Here is a 20,969-nt window from a genome sequence, read left to right on the forward strand (position 1 = left end):
GTGGTGATCGGCACTTGGTTAAGGGCGTGTATCGTATCCCAATTGACTAGACCGATGCACATGGAGTCAGTCACCGGATTGTGTGGTCCACTTGCAATGGATGTTTTGCAAAATTATGTAAAATTCAAAGAATTAAACACGGCGTCTAGTTTTAAACCTGAACTTCAAAATGAATAAGTAAATATGTCTTTTACAAACAAGTCCAGGGTTGTTGTTTTTTTCGCACGCAGTCACTACACCTATACTGAAATGTCACCTTTGCGGTTATTTGAAGACTTTGCTTTGCCAGGGCATGATGCTCATTATCCCGATAGGAACCTTCTCTCGGGTATTTCGGTAACTGAGTCGTGTGTTATCTCTTGTGAAGGTGTTTCACTTAGTTCTTCCTGTGTGTAAATTACAGTCTCGCTTCCCGGTAACAGGGTGTCCCAATCACACAAATGTAGGACATCCCCTGCTGCATACAGTATACCAGGGGCGGATACAGCTTTTGAGAAGGGTGGGTGGGTGGGTGTTGCACGCTATTGAGAAAAGGAGGGTGCACACTTCATTTTCACCCGAGTTTCAATGGTCATTTAACAAACTTTGAGCACAAAAGGGGTGTGTGCACCCCTGCACACACACACACACACACACACACACACACACACACACACACACACACACACACACACACACACACACACACACACACGCATACGCACACGCACACACACGCACACACATGGATCCGCCTATGGTATACTGACAGCCTACGATTTAACGTGAGATTTTGAATCTAACTACTTCTTGAATTTTTTCTGCGTGCCAAAGATGTTGTTTAAATTTTCGCAAAATTAATACTTTTTTCTTCAGGCCTAATTTTGTCTATGTTAATGTCGGTATGCACGAGCATAAATGTAAATAAATAATTGCTGACTTAGCCTATCAAATGCCATGAAATCATTTTGAAGTTATTTATTGTCCGACATACTAGCCCCATTAAAATACTTGTCATTCACTGTAACTATGTTGTCAAGTGCGGTTATATTGTTGTAAAGTGCGGTGACGGTGTTGTCAAGCGCGGTAACAGTGTTGTAAAGTGCGGTAACAGTGTTGTCAAGCGCGGTAACTATGTTGTAAAGTGCGGTAACAGTGTTTTAAAGTGCGGTAACGGTATTGTCCAAAGCGGTAACATTGCCGTCAAATGCGGTAACAAAGTCCCAAACTTTAGTTGTGTTGTTGTTAGTTGTTTTCTCAGATGCCGTTATATTGTCTTAAGCTTCAGTAATTATCATGACAATTGAAAACGTCCTCGGTGTATTTATATCTATTACATTTTATGAATCCTAAAAAACACAAATAAAGACTTTAAAAACATGGGGGCGTTGTGTATTTATTTAGTTGTGAACCCGACAACATGGACAACTGCCGGGACGTCAGTGACATGACCAGGACACAACATTCTGATGATCTTGTGTTCCATATCTCGTCATTCTTCTGTGCACATAAGGATTATGACTAATGAAAAGTCAAAAATGAGTCTCTCTTTGGGGGAGAGAAAATCAGAGAGATACAAATAACCAATTTATTTTGACCTAAAGAATATCCCGGGACCATCTTCTGGTGAAGCAACTCCGTGATGGTGCCACGTCTTGAATGTAGTATAGAATTGACGTAATTTCTGGGGGTATTTTACAGCCGCTTCTCGTTTCCTGGTCACAGTGAGAGACACGTGCCGGGACCGCAGATGATCACAGGCACTCGTATCTTTGCGAGGATTAAAGATGTTAAAAACACATAAAACATTTGAGATGACCCCCGACTCGAAACGCTTCACAGTACAATACATTATGACATAATGTATTGTACCGTGTAGCATTTCGAGACGGGGATCATCTCCCAAAAACTCTCCCGTTAATCTTCGCAAAGTCACGAGGGCCTGTAGTGCAGATGATGTGGTACATGGGGTGATACGTCACGCCACTGTCGCGACCAACACAGGTCAACTTGAAAGAAACGATGGAACTATTTCACCCTTACATACACACCTGTATACCCTGGTTACAATCATTTAACACTGTCGTGGAGTGACTATAGTCAGGTCTGAAATATAACCGGGGGGTATTATAAACCCGGGGTACTGGATCTATTCTGCGGTGATATACACTGACATACACTGGACATTGGGGATCAGTGAGTGAGTGAGTTTAGTTTTACGCCGCTTTTAGCAATATTGCAGCAATATCACGGCGGGGGACACCAGAAATGGGCTTCACTCATTGTACCCATGTGGGGATTTGTAACATGGAGAATATATACATAGCTGCATAGTGAGTATTCTGCATATTGTTTTAACCACTATCACTCTGTCCATCAACCTACTCAAATCACTCATTAGCAATCCAATGTACATCAACCTTGTCAATTGTATATATATTCTCCATGTTACAACTCTTTGTATCACGTGCTTGATAACGGTGTTAGTATGTACACCGAAACGTCGCACTCGTTGCAATAAAGAAGTTGACTATCCATAGAACTTGGTTTTCCTTCACCTATACAACTTCTAACATGCCTCTCAAAGTAGATATTGTACACTGTGTATAGAAGCTAAGAACACGACACCCATTTCATAAAATTTACATGTATACGATTTTCCCATTGTCGACGGGGTGCAGCTATGGTAGGCTCGCACCATGACGACTAAACTTATTATAACTTGACAAGTACGGAGATAGATTCGGACTGACAATCATGCATGTAGATCCACAGGCCCTCGTGTCTCTGCCTGGATTAAGGATGTAAAAATAAAATTAAACATTTGAGATGACCCCCGACTGGAAATGCTTCACAGTACAATACATATAATGTACGACATATAATGTATTGTACTGCGTAGCATTTCGAGTCGGGGGTCATCTAAAAAAAATAAGTTTTTAAATCTTTAATCTTCGCAAAGACACGAGGGCCTGTGAGCAGATCATGTCACGCCTAACGGAAACAGCTCTACGCCGTGGTTGTGTTAGAGCAAGACAGAAACGCGACTGCGTAACAGACAAACACACCACACTCTATCAACTATTGCATTATAAAAATCCTACTATAGATCTAAGCTACCGTAGAGAGATCAACCCTGTTCCCTATTTTACGTCGGTCGTGCATGCCGATATAAAAAAGGAGACACAGTGCAAGGCTAGATGAGGTAATGCTCCAAAGGGAGCTAACTCTCGTCCATAAATAACTTCCTTCTGACATCGTTTCCACAACAATCTGAGCTAGACGCAGGTTGAATGGTGAGCTGGGTTTGACATCTTACAAGAGAAAATGTTTTCTTCAACAGTTCACCAAGTGGTGAGGTCGCTCGGGAAGGACACCTTACTGCCAGTCCCAAACTTAGACTCGTCTGACAATATTTATCCATTGAGTATTGTGCTGAAAGAAACCCGCCGTCATTTGCTGTTTTGGACAAAGCACAAGTGTTATACCACTGAGTTCAAACTTACTGATATTCTAGAGGACCCAACTAAACAGCCAGTCGTCAAAATTGACGAGAAGATATTTTGTAAGGGCTTTAATCGAAGTACAAATCTGTCTTTGAAAGGAAAGTTCGGGGTTGAACTTTCCAAAGAACTGGTTGACATCGACCTGGATGGAGCGAGGTCTGTGATTGTTCAAAGTCCACTGGGTGATCTGCAGAAGGATGAAGTCGAACTACAGCCATTCTTGGATGAAATAAATTCAAGGTAATTGATTCATTTAATGATTCAGTGTTAATACCTGTCCTGACCTGAATGACATAGGCGGATCCAGAGGGAGGTGGGGTGCAGGGGTGCGCACAACCCCCCACCCCCCACCCCAATCCCCTTTGTTCTGAAAGTTTATTAAATGACCATTGAAACTCTTGTGAAAACAGGTGATGAACTGTGCACAGCACACTCACACAAGTAAGCAAGTCTGACCACCCGATCCCGTTTAGTCGCCTCTTACAATGGGTTACTGAAGACCAATTCTAGCCCAGATCTTCACGGGTCCCAAATCGCTGGGGCTGACTACCCAATTCATTAATCACCACTAATGACCAGCATAGGTTATTGCATGGAGACCGATTAGTAACAACAGGGGAGCACACACCTATGGTGAGTGAGTGTTGCTTACATATGCTCGTAACAGCCTGTAGATAATTTTGTCAGGACCGGACATACTTTGTCGTCTATACAACAAGCACAGGAAACTGTGACATTCTCTGACTGGGAATCCCCAGAGATTGCTTCCTACTGCAACGATACACATGAGATAATCAATTCTGATTTTGCATTGGATTTCACGAAAACTGAAGAATATCACTGAGGAACATCTGTATCAATCAGCCAATCCATTATTACAGGGATGTATCAAGGATTCAAAAGTATATACCCCTGGCATGCAGTTTGGGGAAGAATTGTTATTTCTTTCACATTTGTGATTGTTATATTTAAGCTATTGTTTTCTTAACTGAGAGCTATGTAACATGGTATTAAAACTATTATGAGATTGGGTTCAGTGCTCTTACTGTTATTGGCCCTGTTGTCAGTGAAAACAATAAAATTTATTATCATTACATAAACTTGGGAAATATGTCATTCCGATGTTGGAAATATTAATAACACTTGCTGCTAACGTGGTGTCCTCCCATTAGTCATATGTCCCACTAGCCATACGGGTTAAAACAACATATGGTATGGTTGACTGCACCAACAACTACCTTTGTAATACCTTTGTAAAAATAGAGTGGAATGATCCAAGAAACAATAATACAGCTTCACATCAGTGAATTTTCATAATCTGTCTTCAGCATGGTTTACATACATAATCTGTTCTTGAGCATAGCATACATACATAATCTGATCTTGAACACTTTGTGTTACTTTGTAGAATTTTTCCTTTATGACCTTGAAACAGTAATTGTTGTGTAACCTCTCCTAGAGGTAATGTATTCCACTTCAGTGTTGGCCCCTGAACGTGTGTATATAATCCCTGTATGATCAGTGATCTGAAACAAGATTAACCGAGAACTTTCCACTTTCTCCAGGAGAATCAATCTGAACCACCAGCTGGTGAAGCCGCTTGTAAATGAGAAGACACTGTGTGTGGTGACAGGAGTGATCAAGCTAGTGAGCGATGCCAGCCTCTCAAGTCAAGTCAACTTCGATGAAACAGGCAAAGCTGGAAGCAGCTTTTCTGTAGGTATACCTTATGTGATCCCAAGGGTCACTGTGGTAGTTTATGTGATCCCAAGGGTCACTGTCATAGTTTATGTGATCCTGAGGCTCACTGTGGTAGTTTATGTAACAAATACACCATCACCCAATAAAACCAATCACCACTTGACATCACCTGGTGACCCCATCATCATGCATGTAATAAATACACCATCACCCTGTACCACATCACCCCAATTGCATGTCACAAAAGAGACATTATGTCATCACCTTTTATCTTGCCTCACACATAAATGTCGTTTCGGGTTTTGGGCTCAGGGAACATAAACAAACATCGAGGGTACATCAGCCTATGTCCCCCTCAAGACCAGTGAACAACTTATAATGTAACAATCAGTAATATGCCCATGAGATAATGTAACAATCAGTAATATGCCCATGAGATATGTCTTGTCCACCCCTACACAGTGTAACACTCTGCTTCCTAACAATGTCATCTACCTGCTTTACAATAGTGCTTAAGCAGCACGGCTGTCACTGCAAGTGAAGAAGTGAATGAGAAGAAGTCGAAGACGATGAAGGTTCCGTCCGGGACACCAGTGGCATACCGGGTGTACGAGCTGCTGGTCAGCACCAAGGATGGGAGCTTCCAGGTGCAGGTTGATCCGGACACCAAGGGGGGATTCATTACCACCAGCCTCGCCAACCTTGACACAGTTGATGCACTGGCTGAGTCCTTCAGCGCTGTTGAGTGTTCAGGTAGGTTGAAGCTGTGTGCAGGTGATGTGAGTCTGAGATGGAGAGAATGGTCTGGTGAATCTAAACTGGATAGATCATTCGGGTGAGTCTAGGATGGGTGGACTGTTCAGGTGAGTGTAGGATGGGTGGACTGTTCAGGTGCGTCTAAGATGGATGGATCGTTCAGTTGAGTCTAGGGTGGGTGGACCGTTCAGGTGAGTCTAGGGTGGTCGGATTGTTCAGGTTAGAGTAGGTGGGTGGACCATTCAGGTGAGTCTAAGATGGATGGACCTTTCAGGTGAGTCTAAGATGGATGGACCGTTCAGGTGAGTCTAGGGTGGGTGGACCATTCAGGTGAGTCTAGGGTGGGTGGACCGTTCAGGTGAGTCTAAGATGGATGGACCGTTCAGGTGAGTCTAAGATGGATGGACCTTTCAGGTGAGTCTAAGATGGATGGACCGTTCAGGTGAGTCTAGGGTGGGTGGACCGTTCAGGTGAGTCTAGGGTGGGTGGACCGTTCAGGTGAGTCTAAGATGGATGGACCGTTCAGGTGAGTCTAGGGTGGGTGGACCGTTCAGGTGAGTCTAAGATGGATGGACCGTTCAGGTGAGTCTAGGGTGGGTGGACCGTTCAGGTGAGTCTAGGGTGGTGGACCGTTCAGGTCAGGTTAGAGTAGGTGGGTGGACCATTCAGGTGAGTCTAAGATGGATGGACTGTTCAGGTGAGTCTAAAACGTATGGACTGTTCAGGTGAGTCTACAGGTGAATTATGTGTCCAGGTGAATATTCAGATGAGTGGATTGTTCAGGTAAACATGTCAAGGAAGTATTTCTGGAGGGTGACACATTCCTATCTGACACACCAGTTGTTCCTATTGAGCCTCTGCAACAAGGAACTGCACAGAATTTGTTTTCCTCCTATGAATGGAGTGGTATAAACATGATCTTTTCCTTGTCTGTCAGCCCAAGTAAAAATATTGTCTGTCTAAAAATACATAAACAACTGTTGAATAAGTGTTGAAGAAAATCAATCATATTTAATTTTATTAAATATTTCTTAATACAATTGTGTGACAAGATTCTGTGTGGATATATTTGAAAGACAATGAATGTGGATTTAAGATTTCCATGATTTATCTGAAATACTACAAACTGATTGGGTACTTATTTACCTGTTAGAGTATGTTGTCTATTCAACAGCTTTGAAGGCTGGGTTATGTCCTTGGCTAGATGAACACTTATGTATATAGTGGGTTCTGATGTGTTTCAGGTAACCTGAGTGAACACCATAGATTGTGATGTGTTTCAGATAACCCAGGTGATATTTTCCGCAGCCTGCTAGAATTGTCTGCGGGTCAGCGGGAGCAGGTCCGGAGCAGCCTGAGGGGAATTATGGAGCTTCCACAGACTGTGCAGCCCCTCTCTGACCTGGTCAGAACCTGTCTCACTCTCACTTACAATCCTCTGTGTCCAGGTTATAAATATTATGTCTGTGGATCTGTTTACAGACAACTGTCAGTTTGGCCATGTGTGTATGGATCTGTTTACAGATGTGTGTCGAGGTAGCCATGTTATGTGTGGATCTGTTTACAGACGTGTGTCAAGGTGGCCATGCTGTGTGTGGATCTGTTTACAGACGTGTCGAGGTAGCCATGTTATGTGTGGATCTGTTTACAAACATGTGTCAAGGTGGCCATGTTGTGTGTGGATCTGTTTACAGACATGTGTCAAGGTGGCCATGTTGTGTGTAGATCTGTTTACAAACATGTGTCAAGGTGGCCATGTTATGTGTGGATCTGTTTACAAATGTGCGTCAAACTGGCCATGTTGTGTGTTGATCTGTTTACAGACGTGTGTCAAGGTTGCCATGTTATGTGTTGATGTTGTCAAGGTGGTGTTGATCTGTTTACAGACGTGTGTCAAGGTGGCCATGTTGTGTGTTGATCTGTTTACAGACGTGTGTCAAGGTGGCCATGTTGTGTGTGTATCTGTTTACAGACGTGTGTCAAGGTGGCCATGTTATGTGTTGATCTGTTTACAGACGTGTGTCAAGGTGGCCTTGTGTATCTATTTGTGTGTCAATCCATTTACAGTTTACAGACGTGTGTCAAGGTGGCCATGTTGTGTGTGTATCTGTTTACAGACGTGTGTCAAGGTGGCCATGTTGTGTGTGTATCTGTTTACATACGTGTGTCAAGGTGGCCTTGTGTATCTATTTACAGACGTGTGTCAAGGTGGCCATGTTGTGTGTGTATCTGTTTACAGACGTGTGTCAAGGTGGCCATGTTATGTGTAGATCTGTTTACAGATGTGTGTCAAGGTGGCCATGTTGTGTGTGTATCTGTTTACATACGTGTGTCAAGGTGGCCATGTTGTGTGTATATCTGTTTACAGACGTGTGTCAAGGTGGCCATGTTGTGTGTAGATCTGTTTACAGACGTGTGTCAAGATGGCGATTTTGTTTGTGTGGCATCTGTTTTAAGTTATGTGTGTTCAGGTAGTAAGTTTGAAGGTTTGGACCTGTTGCATCTGTTTACAGCTGCAGGAAGCTGAGGTGTTCATTGACACCAAAATTGAGAAAACAACCAACCTGGAGCACTTACAGAAGAAGATTGGGACCTCTAATGATGATATCCAACAGTTCCTCACAATTGCTGGCTTCCAAATAAAGGTGAGTTTTACTCTCGCAAAGCAGGAACATGAGACTTTTCTCAACAGGTTAAATTGTGTCATGCACGTTGTCTGTATTTCTGAACAGAATCAATATTTCAAATGTAATGATGAATCAGTATATGAGCCTGTCTTTTCTCTTGAGTCATTTTAGGTAATAAACTGTGAATCTTGAAACTGAGTGTATATTTAATGTGAAAATTGCGAGTGGTCTTTGCTGGCATTAATTGAACTTCACAAATATGTTTCTGAAATGATGGCCACTATTGAAAACTGAAATACAAAATGAAATATAAAACAAGCAACAATCCCATCCTGTGTTATACATATATCTCTGTAACAATATGTCCTTCAAACAGACCGCCTCCGTGGTTAGAGCGGAAGGTCGCAGGGTTTGATCCCCGGCCATGTCATACCAAAAGACTAGAAATATGGTACTTGTTGGTCCCTGCCTGGCGCTAGGCATTGTGCGGTACAACAAGGACGGTTCGGCTCGGAGTCAGTATAATATGTCTCAGTGGAGTATTCATGCTTAACTGCAGCATGATATAAAACCAGCAAAAGTCTGGGCACAAGCAGCCACACATACACACCCATGCACATCGTCATATGAGTGAAATATTCTCAAGTACAACATTTAACCCCATTTCACCACCTCCTTCAAACACTGGAATTGTCATAATGGACAACAGGTGAGTGAGTTGCTGTGGTCAAGAGTTCTACTCACTCGTGACAACTAGGCGTCACTGACTACACCAGTAGGTGAAGACAGACGCCTCCTCCTCGCAACAGTTTCCTTGTTCTGCAACCTAGTCCGACATGACCATGCAGGCACAGATAGCATCCATCACACTTATACCGAGATCTATAGCCACTGTCTTGTTTTCTGACATTAAGTGGGGTGGTGGGGTAGCCTAGTGGTTAAAGTGTTTGCTTGTCACTCCAAAGGCCCGGGTTTGATTCCCACATGGGTACAATGTGTGAAGACCATTTCTGGTGTCCCCTGTCTTGATGTTGCTGGAATATTGCTAAAAGTGGTGTAAACCATACTCACTGACTTACTCACTCTGACGTTAAGTTTGTTGACTTCTTCTCCACATATCAGACGGTGAATGTTGAATCATAGTGTAAAATGGTTCTCAGCATAAGTACTCTATTATGATATTATCTGCTAATAATCGGTGCTATTTGTTGTTCATTGGTTTAATGTAAAGTGAGATAAAGATAAGGATTAAATACATCACAGCAGCCAGTGGATAACTACAGATACCGCTGGGGCTGGAGGGGATCCATATCACACCTTTGGTTAGGGGCTAACATTCACATTTATTTCCAAATTTACAGTATTAGGTAGGAATGTCCTGATACATCGGGATATTGATGTAGTGATTCATTTCAAATGTTGATACATTATGGATACAGATATTTGAAAATTGATATAAAACCTATAACAGTCTGCCACAGAAGCATGTATATTTGTTGATATTATCATGATTCAGATGGACAGTAAGAAGTATGTATATATTTAATTGATCTGCCTCATTCATATTAAGTTAATTAATTTCAGGTCTGGAATTTTTTTACATACATACAGAAATATCGATTGTGTCTTTAATCGGTGTATTGTGATATATCTGAGTGATGAATCAATACTAAACTTTCTCATCACTTACGCCACTAATATTAGATTTGGAAAAGACTGGTTGATAATTCAATTGTATTTACCCTGGAAATATCAGTCGTGTCACTATTATCCTCATCGGTTGTCAGGAAGGCAACGTTGAGTACCCCCGAGCCACCACTGACATATTTGAAGCATGTCAGCTTCTGGTCACTTTGCTGGATGAGTTTGACGATGATGAACTAGATGCTGTAGCCCGCTGTGTGGATGATGAAGAGACAGCACAAAGCCTTCTCAGCATTGTAAGTAAACCTGTGTCTTTGGTTATCCCAAAGAGCTACCTGAAGCTTGGTGAATGTTAACAAATTCCACCAGACAATCACACATGTATGTCACAATATAGTTGGGGGAGGTGGGGTAGCCCAGTAACTAAAGCGTTCGTTTGTCACGCTGAAGTCCCGGGTTCAATTCCCCACATGGTACAATGTGTGAAGCCCATTTCTGGTGTCCCCTGCCATGATATTGCTGGAATATTGCTAAAAGTGGCGTAAAACCATACTTAATCACTCACTCACAATATGGTGGAATAACCCTGAACCTGGATCTATTTCAGCTTCAGAAGCTGCAAGATAAGGATATCCTGACACTACGTCTTGCACAGGAAGAAGCATCCACTCTGGCCACCGACACTGCCAAGAACTTCATTGAGTCCGTGGATGTGAAGCTAGATGACAACATGCTGACTCTGTCCCGCACCAACAGGCTTGACGTGAATGCTGCGTACTTCGTGTTCTATGCCCTGTATGGCTAGTGTCAGTCTGTCTAGTCCAAGGGTCCGTATGGTGTTTGAGAGTCATGTTACAGTATTTCTAGTAATGAAATTTTATTGGTAATCTCCTTTACATTAACATATACTTATAGGATAATGTCGAGCGTAAGCTAGAAACATGTCATGGTGAGACTTAACTTGCCATACAAGAAATAGGGCAATGAATCATGATATAATTGAGTTAGTGAGTGGTTTTAAGGCGACAGTATTTCAGTTAGGGTGTTAGGAGAATGAACTTGAGGTAGATGTAATACTGACATGACAACATTAACACAGGTTTGTGTTGAACGTAGACATCAGTTGGACTGAAATAATACATCTATTTGTTATATAATAATTTTAAAAAATAAATGCCTTACCATAAACTTGAATTTGACAATAATGAATTAATCATGAATATAAAGGATTGTATTTTAAGTAGTAAGAGAAATGCTGGACTTGAAGCTGATATGATATGAAATACTAAGTAATACATGAAAACTTCACTTTGCCAAGTAGGAAGAAAGAATGGAGAACATGTTGGAGAGCAGGTATTTGGATGAAATGCATGTTGTGAGAAAGCACATCCCAGTGAGTATAATGTTTTTAGAAGCTATGTTGAAGAGTGATATTTACATTAGGAACTGTGTTCAGTTCCATGAAATGGGGAATACATTTTGATAACATCGAAATATTTTTGTATTTTTTTTAGTCCAAGTATAAGCCAACCATAATGTTTGTAGGTGGAGCTGCAAGTCCAAGATGGATAGATAGTGTGTTAGAAGAGAGGATATGGTCTCAAGGAAGCGCAGATTGGTGACAGTATTAATGCAGCATATTTTTACAGAGTAGTTTTGTAGCAAATATGTATAAATCAGTCATCAGAAGCCAACTGTCCAACCAACTCAGATTACTACAATTATGTAATATACTAAGCAGCAAAAGAAACGTCAGTTGGAATTTTCCTTCGCAGAAACGGATAACTGTAAACTCATTTTAGGTTTTGATTGTATATGTTTGACAACATCTCCAACTTTACCTGAGCAAAGGCATTCTTTCCCAAACTCAGAATTGAACCCAGGAAATGGTATCAAAAACGCAACCTGATCTCGGAGATGGTACGGTGTTCTCCATTTTTTTCATGCAACTCATGCTGCACATGCTGTTCACAAGGACCAGCCCTACAAAATGCACCCCCAAACCCGGTTGAAACATTCACATTACAACGTCAGCAGGATGCCGCGACTCATGACAGCTCAGAGGAACCAGGCGCTAGGGAGACTTGAAGTTAGCCACACTGCACAATCTGTTGCCAATCACTTTCAGGTCAACATTCAGACCATCTACAGGTTGCAGCAACGTTTCCGGCCACCAACACCACAAATGATCGCCCCTGTACTTGCAGACCAAGGGTGACCACAAGACGACAAGACCGCCATGTTGTGCGACAGCATGTACAGAATCCCTTCATGCAGGCATCCGAAACAGCACGCCAGACAGTGGGGAACACACGGAAGACCAATCAGTAATGATACAGTACGCCAACGTCTTAACAGCGGGAACCTCCATTGCCGTAGACTTTACCATGGACCTATCCTCAGTCCTCATCATCTGCGTGAACGTCTACAGTTTGCCCTACAACACCAAAACTGGCGATACAGGCAATGGAGAACTGTTCTGTTCACAGATGAGAGTCGGTACTGCGTATCAACTGCAGATGGCAGAACAAGAATATGGCGACGACGTGGCCAGCGTTACTCAGACCAATGTGTTATGGAAAAAGACTCATGGGGAGGTGCAAGCATCATGGTATGGGGTGGAATAGGCCTGAACCAGAGAGTGGGTCATGTGGTGTTCCAGAACCTTGGTCCAGGGAGGAGGCGGCATCACAGCGGTGCGCTACATCGACCAAGCTCTCAGACGCCACGTCATACCACATCTCGCACGTCACCGGAACAACATTTCCAACATGATAACGCCTGGGCCCATACTGCTAGAGCTACACGGGACTTCCTACAGCAGAACGGTGTCAACATTATGCAGTGGCCAGCCCTTAGTCCTGATTTAAACTCAATTGAACATCTTTTGGATGAAATTCAGAGGAGACTGAATAATGTCATACCAAGGCTGAACACAGCCGATTTATTGCGCCAGGCCTTACTCAGAGTGTGGTTCCAGATGCCGATGGCCTTCATCAATCGATTGGTGCACTCCATGCATAGACGCTGTGCTGCAGTTATTGCCGCTCGTGGTGGTCACACTAGATACTGAAGTCAAGTATCTGAATAGACTGCAGACGTTAACATAATGTCTTGAATTGTGCTGAGTTGTTCATTGATGTGTCAAGATATTGTACACAAAAGATGTGTTTGATCCGCTTATTATGTCCATTTCTGTAATGATTTGATTACAGTGCCTACCTAATTTTGAATTTGTACTGACGTTTTTGTTTGCTGCTGAGTATATATATAGATATGATATCAACAAATATATTGAATGATATGTTTATTAAGAACTGAAGCATTTGCTTCAGTCGATGTTTTATCATGAAGATCCTTTATGTTTAGTTGGTCACTGAGGTAACTTTAGGCCACGCTCTGAGGTCATTTTAAAGCCACACAGAAGTCACTTTCAGACCATATTTTGAGCTCACTTTAAGAACATACTCTGAGGTCACTTTAAGACCATACTCTTCAAGGCCATATGTTGAGGTCTCTTTATGCCTTAATCTAAAGTCAGTTTGAGGCCATGATCTGAAATCTGAGGTGACTTTGAGGCCATCATTTGTTGTCATTTAAGGCCATTATCTGAGGTCACTTTAAGGCCTTAACCTAAGGTCAATTTGAGTGCATACTGTGAGGTCACATGAAGCCTGGCATCTATTATTTTGGTTCCTTATACCACAAGGGCATTAACAACAGTTACATCTTTTTATTATTGGCTATATGACTGTTTTGGTGACAATGTAATGTAAGATATTTGATTCACTTGTTTGTACAAATAAATTGAATTATGGCCCTCTCCTTCCTCTTAAATAGCAGTCTAAGTAAACTTAGGCTAAGTATTATTCGTTACACTGCTATACTGAGTCTAATAAAACCTAGTAGAAGGTCGCGTCAGCTAACCTTTGAGCAACCTATTACCTTCCAATCAAATGCGAGACGGCAGAACGGATTTAACCAATCAGACAGCAGCTACTGTTTAGGGTTTGGCGGACTTACAAAATTCCCCAGTCACTGACACTGATCTCTCAACAAACGAAAATCCGCATAAAACACAGCTATTTGACCTGCAGTATATATGCTTAGGGCTTTCTGATGACATGGTTACCATTAGCTAATATTTCCGCAAGCTAACATCCTTGAATATTGACAAAAACGCTATTTTCAGCAACTGTTTACTCACTGTTGTGGCGTGCTCCATGTGCATCACTCGGAAGCAATTGTAAGGAAAACAGCATTCGGAATTGTTCGGGTATGAACTTTTTTCGAAGTGATAGTTCAAAAGGTATGTGCGAATGTCAACTTTCACAATTTGGTAAGCTGTGTTCTGATTGGTCAATTGGAAAGGTTAGCTGACGCGACCTTCTACTAGGGTTTGTTAGACTCAGTATAAGCAGTGTAATGAATAATACTGAACCTAAGTTTACTTAGACTGCTTAAATAGATACCTGTAAAGTACTGTATAACGTTAATACTAGATACTAGTTCATGATATTACAGACTCTCACCTGTCACTACTTGTGTAATTTGCCTGCACACAATTCTCAGGTGTGACTAGATGTTTGTGTTCAAGGATCCCCCAGCTGTGAATCTCTCTCACTCCCAGTTGTACGTACTGGGTGTTACGTATTTTTTCACTGTTGTGTTTGGTTTTTATGAATTGTTTTGATCTTTTTATCACATGAATCTTGTATACTTAAAAGGTCACACGACAATTATTCCATGTTCCTCAGTGATGCCTTGTTAACACCCCTAGTTCAGTGGATGAGAAGCATTATGTACATCATCATCTTTTATTGTTCTCATCCCCCTTAAACTGGGCTGGAAGGGGTCAATGTAAGTTGTATCATTTTACAAAGGAATTTTCTATTGTTTCAATTTTCCTGTGTTTTCTTCAAGATCTCTGTAAAACACATTGTATCACTATTTGTCTAGTTTCCATTCTCCTGTTTTCTTCAAGATCTCTGTAAAACACATATCACTATTTGTCTAGTTTCCATTTTCCTGTTTTCTTCAAGATCTCTGTACAACACATTGTATCACTATTTGTCTGTTGTCACATTTACTTTGTTCCAGTCTTGCGTTGTAAGGTCATAGGTGTGCTTCTCAAGGACATTCTGAGGAAGAAAACTGATTGTGAACCCAATACTGGGAGTCTAAATCGGGACAATGCTGTGACTGAAATTCTGTTTTTGCACAAAGCATTTGCAGTTTGACTATTGATGATTACTATACTCGACCAGCCTAGTGTTCCTCCACACTCCACATCACACAACATGCCCGAGTGGTGTTTTTCTGACATAACACCATGTGTTCAGTTTGCCTATTGTACTGTGACCTTATCTCACCTATTGATGTGTCCTCACCCTGGTCCATGATGCCTTGTCACATGGTCACCCTGAGCTGATACCAGTCCACACAGCACCAGTAATGCCTTTACCCCAGAGTCATACATTCCACATTATGCCTTTGCTTCTATAGCTACTTTGGTCCATATAATGCCTTTGCTTATATAGCTACTTTGGTCCATATAATGCCTTTGCTTCTATAGCTACTTTGGTCCATATAATGCCTTAGCTTCTACCCTGCTTACTTTTGTCCATAGAATGCCTTCGCCCTTTGCATAATAACCCTGGGCCCTTGTATCCTTAGGGACCAACAATTTGATGTTCAGCAAATATATTATTGTTTCAGTGCTTCAGAACATACAAGTCTGACCCCGCCAACTCCTCTCTCTCCCCACCCCCGAAATCCACCCCCATGACTGGTGTTTCAGCCAGTACTGTCATCAGGGACTGTTGAGCCAGGAACTACAGTGTGTTTCTGACAAGGTCACACTATTTATTACTTTGCTCCATGTTTCATTGTGTGTTCTGGGAATACAATGATGTTGTATGTGTTTATTGTTTGCAATTGGGACAATCATGTGGCTGTTCATGAAAGGAAGAACATATATTTTAAGGGTCACCAAGTGGTAACTTTATTGGAATGCCAAATCTTAGTCCAGATAGTCACACAAATATTAAGTACATTTATTTTGAAATGGATGAATAATTAATTACTTCAATACATTTTCAACTGTTCTTTGCTCAGTATGATACAAATGGATATTACACTGAATGTCTTGGATGGATGACACAGTCAAAGATCTTTCAAAGATCTGTATTATGCATGAAGGCCACCGGCCCATATACATATAGCATATGTACAATCAAAATATATTGGAAACATGATGTAAACCAATTAAGAGTTTAACAAAGTCTGTCTCTTTTTATAAGCAGTATAAATTTGCATAGATTTAATAAAGCTTCATTTGAAGGAGAAGTTAGCAGGTTTTTGAATATAAATATATTTGGAATGCGGTTGTAAATATGTGGAAAATAATAGAATCTTTCTTCAGAATAATATTTGTATACTAAAAGAAAATGGAATTCATCCTCTATGCCGAGTTTACAGACAGGACATGTGCGTAGATATACATCAATATTTAACCATCTTCCTTCATTTATTTTTAATCGTAATAGGCCTGCTCGGAATTTTATAAGAATATTACGATATTTGTTTTCATGTATAACACTTAAATATTTTTCCGGTTCTAGTAAACACTTACATTCTCTATACAAATTGTAGCGTGAACTGTTGTCGAGAGTACAATGCCAAGATTGGTAAAACATATTTACAAATACATCTTTAAAACATCTAAGAAAATCAACTTTATTGCCTACACTTTGTGCTAACCATACAAAGCCAAATCCATGTGAAAAAAGTATATTACAACGAATATGAGAAGCATAATTATTTTGCCCAATGTTATCTAAATATACTGACATGTCATATGATTTTTTTGGTATTCTACCAGAGTGCATTTCTGTAAGCTTTAGCCAATATTTAATTACTCGACATAAGGCATTTATATACAAAGGATATCGTCCACATTCACCATATATTATAACATTAGGCATTTGTAATCCTACATTTAGAAATCTCTTACATGCAAGCAAATGAACTTTTTCAATATTCTCATAGCGGCTAATCCCCCATACTTCCGCACCATAAAGTAAAATTGGTTGAATTTGTGAATCAAATATTTTAAAGAATACCCTAGGATCAACCACATCAATCTTTCGTAAGTTATATAGTATTTGTAACAATGCTCTTTTTCCTCTCAGTGCTAGATCGTCTGTACATTTATTCATTTTAAACGTGGATGAAACTATAATACCAAGATATCTATATGAATTCACAACGTCAATAACAGAGTCTTTATAATACCATATTTCTTTAGCTGATAATCGCCCACCCCTTCTTAAAACAACAATATTGGTTTTATCGAGGTTAACGTCAAGTCCCCATTTATCAGAATATGATTCTAAGATATTCAATTGTTTTTGTAGTCCCGAAGCAACGTCAGATATGAGAATGACATCATCTGCAAAAGTAATAGCAATATCTCTAAAAATCAGGAAACAGCTGTACACCAAATTTACCACTTTCTACAATATCAGTACACAGTTCACCAATAAAAATGAAAAAAGAAGTGGACTTAAAATACACCCTTGTCTTAGACCGACTGGGCAATCAAAATAATCTGTATAAACATTATCATTGCATCTTACACATGCTGTAACAGATACATATATACTTTTTATTGCAGCCAACATTTTGCCATTTAATCCAGAGTTTTGAAGACAGTACCAAAGTTTATATCGTGAGACGGAATCAAAAGCTTTCTTAAAATCTACGAAGGCAACATATAATTTCTTCTTTTTTCTTGATAAGCATTTCTGAATTATTGCATTTAAGGTGAAAACGTGATCAGTTGTAGAATACTCTTTTCTAAAACCGGCTTGAAATTCAGGTATTTTATCTCTTATCGTAGCCCAAGTTGTAAGTCTGGTATGAAGAATCCGTGTATATATTTTGCTGAGTACACTTAAAAGGGAAATCCCTCTGTAATTATCGGGATTACTTCGGTCACCCTGTTTATGTATAGGAATTATAATTGCTTTAGTCCAGTTTTCAGGGAAAACACCTTTTTGAAACAATGTATTAAAGAGTTTTCTAAGAAATGGTAAAATAATATGTGTAGAACATGTAAGCATTTCTACAATTATACAGTCATTACCTGGAGATTTACAGTCAAGTGAGCCATTTCATGATTGTAAACAAAATGCACATGTTCAGTTTAATGGGTCATCCAACATATCCCCAGAAGTAACAACATTAATTTAAGTAGATAGATAAAATAGTGACACATATTTTTATCGATTGCAGTTTGAAACTGAAAATAAACATTTTTCTTCAGTTATATACAAATGACTGATCATAGGACCTACATCCTGATGCTCATACTGATTGACTTGGGACAATTTTGAAATATTGCAGCCTTCAGAGGGGGTGACCCTTTTTGTAGGCAAGGGAATAAAATGAGTGGTAATGAATGCCCCAAGTCCTTCAGTATGAGAGATGCCTGAACCAGTGTAATACTCAATGTACAATTTGTGTGCAGGCACAGAAATCAAAAACACATAAATATGCAGGCAGGCACATACAGCACAGAAAACATGCAGACAAATGCAAAACACACACACACACACACACACACACGGAATATGTCATGCCCTGTATGTTGATTATAGAAGGGGGAATCTGTTAGCTGGACAGCCATTACGAGACATTTCAGGGTGTGTCTCCATCTGCCTGTCTTCCTTGTGAATCTCTACTGCAATATGTTTTGTTGTTACCATTTTGTTAGCGATTTTGCTATTGGCAATATCTCCTTATTCAATCTCTTGCATGAAATAAATCCTTTTACGAACTACTTGAGTTGGTTATCACCTAATGTTTCTGCTGGGACGGTTTGCCTGTAATACAGGGAACGTATTGGGATAGTATAATATGCACATGAGCGAATCCATGAATCCAACGGCGATTGTTAAAGTTTGGGTCCAGACAGGCGATCATACCCTAGCATACCGGAATGCACATGTAAAACATGTGCTCCACACCATAACTCAAAAGCTACGGGTCGCATGTACTGATGCTGCGAAGGCGCCAAGCACATTGGAGTATAAATTTCATAATTGTAATGTGTGCACTTCAGTTTTCTGAACCGGTTTAAAGAATACACAGCACCAAAAAGTATAAGTATTTTTTCTTGACATGCAAGACCTAGACTCTCAGAAAATACACCATGGCAAGTTACAGCATGCATGCAGGAATGACCTGTCCAAACATCAGTGCTAACGTGGACATTAACCACACGGCTATTTGAACCACGTAGCCACCGGTGAAGCAAGGAATCGTCCAAGACCGAGGAAGACCAATGGTCATGATGATGCCCGAGAGTAGTGTACCATGTCTCCCTGGGGTCTTTTTCAAGATGGCGGCACATCCGGTCCCCGTGGGCGCCGCCATTTTGGATCAAGATGGCGGCCCCTATGCTGACCGGATGTACCGCCATTAGGGGAGATCACTCGGTTCCGGGTTCCGTGGTTCCGGTGGTTCCGGTTCCGGCGGCGCAGCGTCACGCGATGATCGCGATGACGCCACGTCCGGTTCCGTGGGTGCCAAGATGACGATGACGCCACCTCCGGCCAAGATGGCGGACGCGTTTCAAGATGGCGGCCAATCCGGTGGGATCTCGTGGATTCTCGCGGGATCTCACGAGCGTAGACGCATTTCAAGATGGCGGAACGGATGAGCCACGGACGGGACGGGATGGAGAGGGAAGGGAAGGAGAGGAAGGGAAGGAGAGGGAGGGAGGGAGAGGGGTGAGGCGGACGATGGCGTGGCTAGACAAGTGTGTGTGTGTGGTTAAAAGCTTTGGATGTAGCATTCTTTCGAGTGAGGTGGGTGGCCCTGAAAAGGGCCGTTGGTATGTGAACAAGGCAGGTTAACATTCACAGAGGAGATGGAGACCCCGAAAAATAAATTTTCCGGGGCACACATCATCGTGCTGCTGTTGTTCTCTCTTGATGATCCCTTCTCCACAGTAGAGGCAAATGTAGAAGTCAGCTCCTGGGACGACATCAAAGCGATTCGAGGGATATGCTTTGAAACAGGTAGGACAGATAATCAGTCGCCATTTTGATGACCATTTTGGTAATGTTTTCGCTGCCATTGTTGTTGGTGGGGCTACCGTGTCTCCTGCCACCGTTGGTGGTGGTGGTGGTGGTGGTGGGGCTGCCGCTGCTTCTGTTGCCGTTGTTGGTACCGGTTCTACAGGTGTTGTTGCTGCCTCTTCCATTTTGATGCCAGCCTTCCCTTGTAAGGAAGGGCTGCACCGCGAGCATTGCCGTCTACCACAATTTTTCCGGTAAGGCGCCGGTCGCATGACTTCCACTTTTCTTGTGTCCATGTTGCATGAAGATAGCCCTCACTGACCCATGCTGGAGTTTATATACAGGCGACGAGACAGCGATGACGTGTCGTCGATGACGTGGTATCGATGACGTCATGGTCGCGCGTGAGGGTAATGATGTAGTACCGGTGACGTCATGATCGTGAGGTGGTGGCGCCCCCCATAGCCTTGGATTGGCTGAGCTCTCCTATATATGATGAGCGGGATGGCCAAAGCAGTGTTACAACCAACACCATGGCTGAAAACTGGGATCTGGAACTCATGTCCTTGGAGACAGCATCACCACCTTTACCGGCATGGCAGTGCCACCAATGCCATGGCTGCCTGCCCGTCTACGCCAACGGGACTGATGACTATCATGGTACCTTT

General features: G+C 41.6%; 1 protein-coding gene and 1 long non-coding RNA gene across 2 annotated transcripts; both read left to right on the forward strand.

Moving 5' to 3' along the window:
- The first annotated feature begins 3,220 nt into the window (after nucleotides 1-3,220).
- Nucleotides 3,221-12,015, forward strand: LOC124273944. Its single transcript, XM_046709291.1, has 7 exons — nucleotides 3,221-3,725; nucleotides 5,051-5,201; nucleotides 5,696-5,939; nucleotides 7,226-7,347; nucleotides 8,456-8,587; nucleotides 10,357-10,509; nucleotides 10,821-12,015. Exons 1-7 carry the CDS (start codon nucleotides 3,307-3,309, stop codon nucleotides 11,016-11,018), a joined length of 1,419 nt encoding a protein of 472 aa, XP_046565247.1. The 5' UTR covers nucleotides 3,221-3,306; the 3' UTR covers nucleotides 11,019-12,015.
- Nucleotides 7,376-8,097, forward strand: LOC124273945. The gene is made up of 3 exons (XR_006897783.1): nucleotides 7,376-7,777; nucleotides 7,841-7,969; nucleotides 8,029-8,097. It is a non-coding gene; the product is annotated as an uncharacterized LOC124273945 (long non-coding RNA).
- Nucleotides 12,016-20,969: the final 8,954 nt, after the last annotated feature.

This window comes from Haliotis rubra, unplaced genomic scaffold, assembly GCF_003918875.1.
Source record: "Haliotis rubra isolate DU_JTF1 unplaced genomic scaffold, ASM391887v1 Scf186, whole genome shotgun sequence".
Taxonomy (NCBI): Eukaryota; Metazoa; Mollusca; class Gastropoda; order Lepetellida; family Haliotidae; genus Haliotis; species Haliotis rubra.

Bases quoted from the DNA above. Each gene is read 5' to 3' on its own strand.
- LOC124273944 (XM_046709291.1), top strand. From the start codon at position 3,307: ATGTTTTCTTCAACAGTTCACCAAGTGGTGAGGTCGCTCGGGAAGGAC. The intron at 5,940-7,225 runs GTAGGTTGAAGC...GATGTGTTTCAG, and splicing joins CAGCGCTGTTGAGTGTTCAG to ATAACCCAGGTGATATTTTC. The intron at 10,510-10,820 runs GTAAGTAAACCT...GATCTATTTCAG, and splicing joins CACAAAGCCTTCTCAGCATT to CTTCAGAAGCTGCAAGATAA.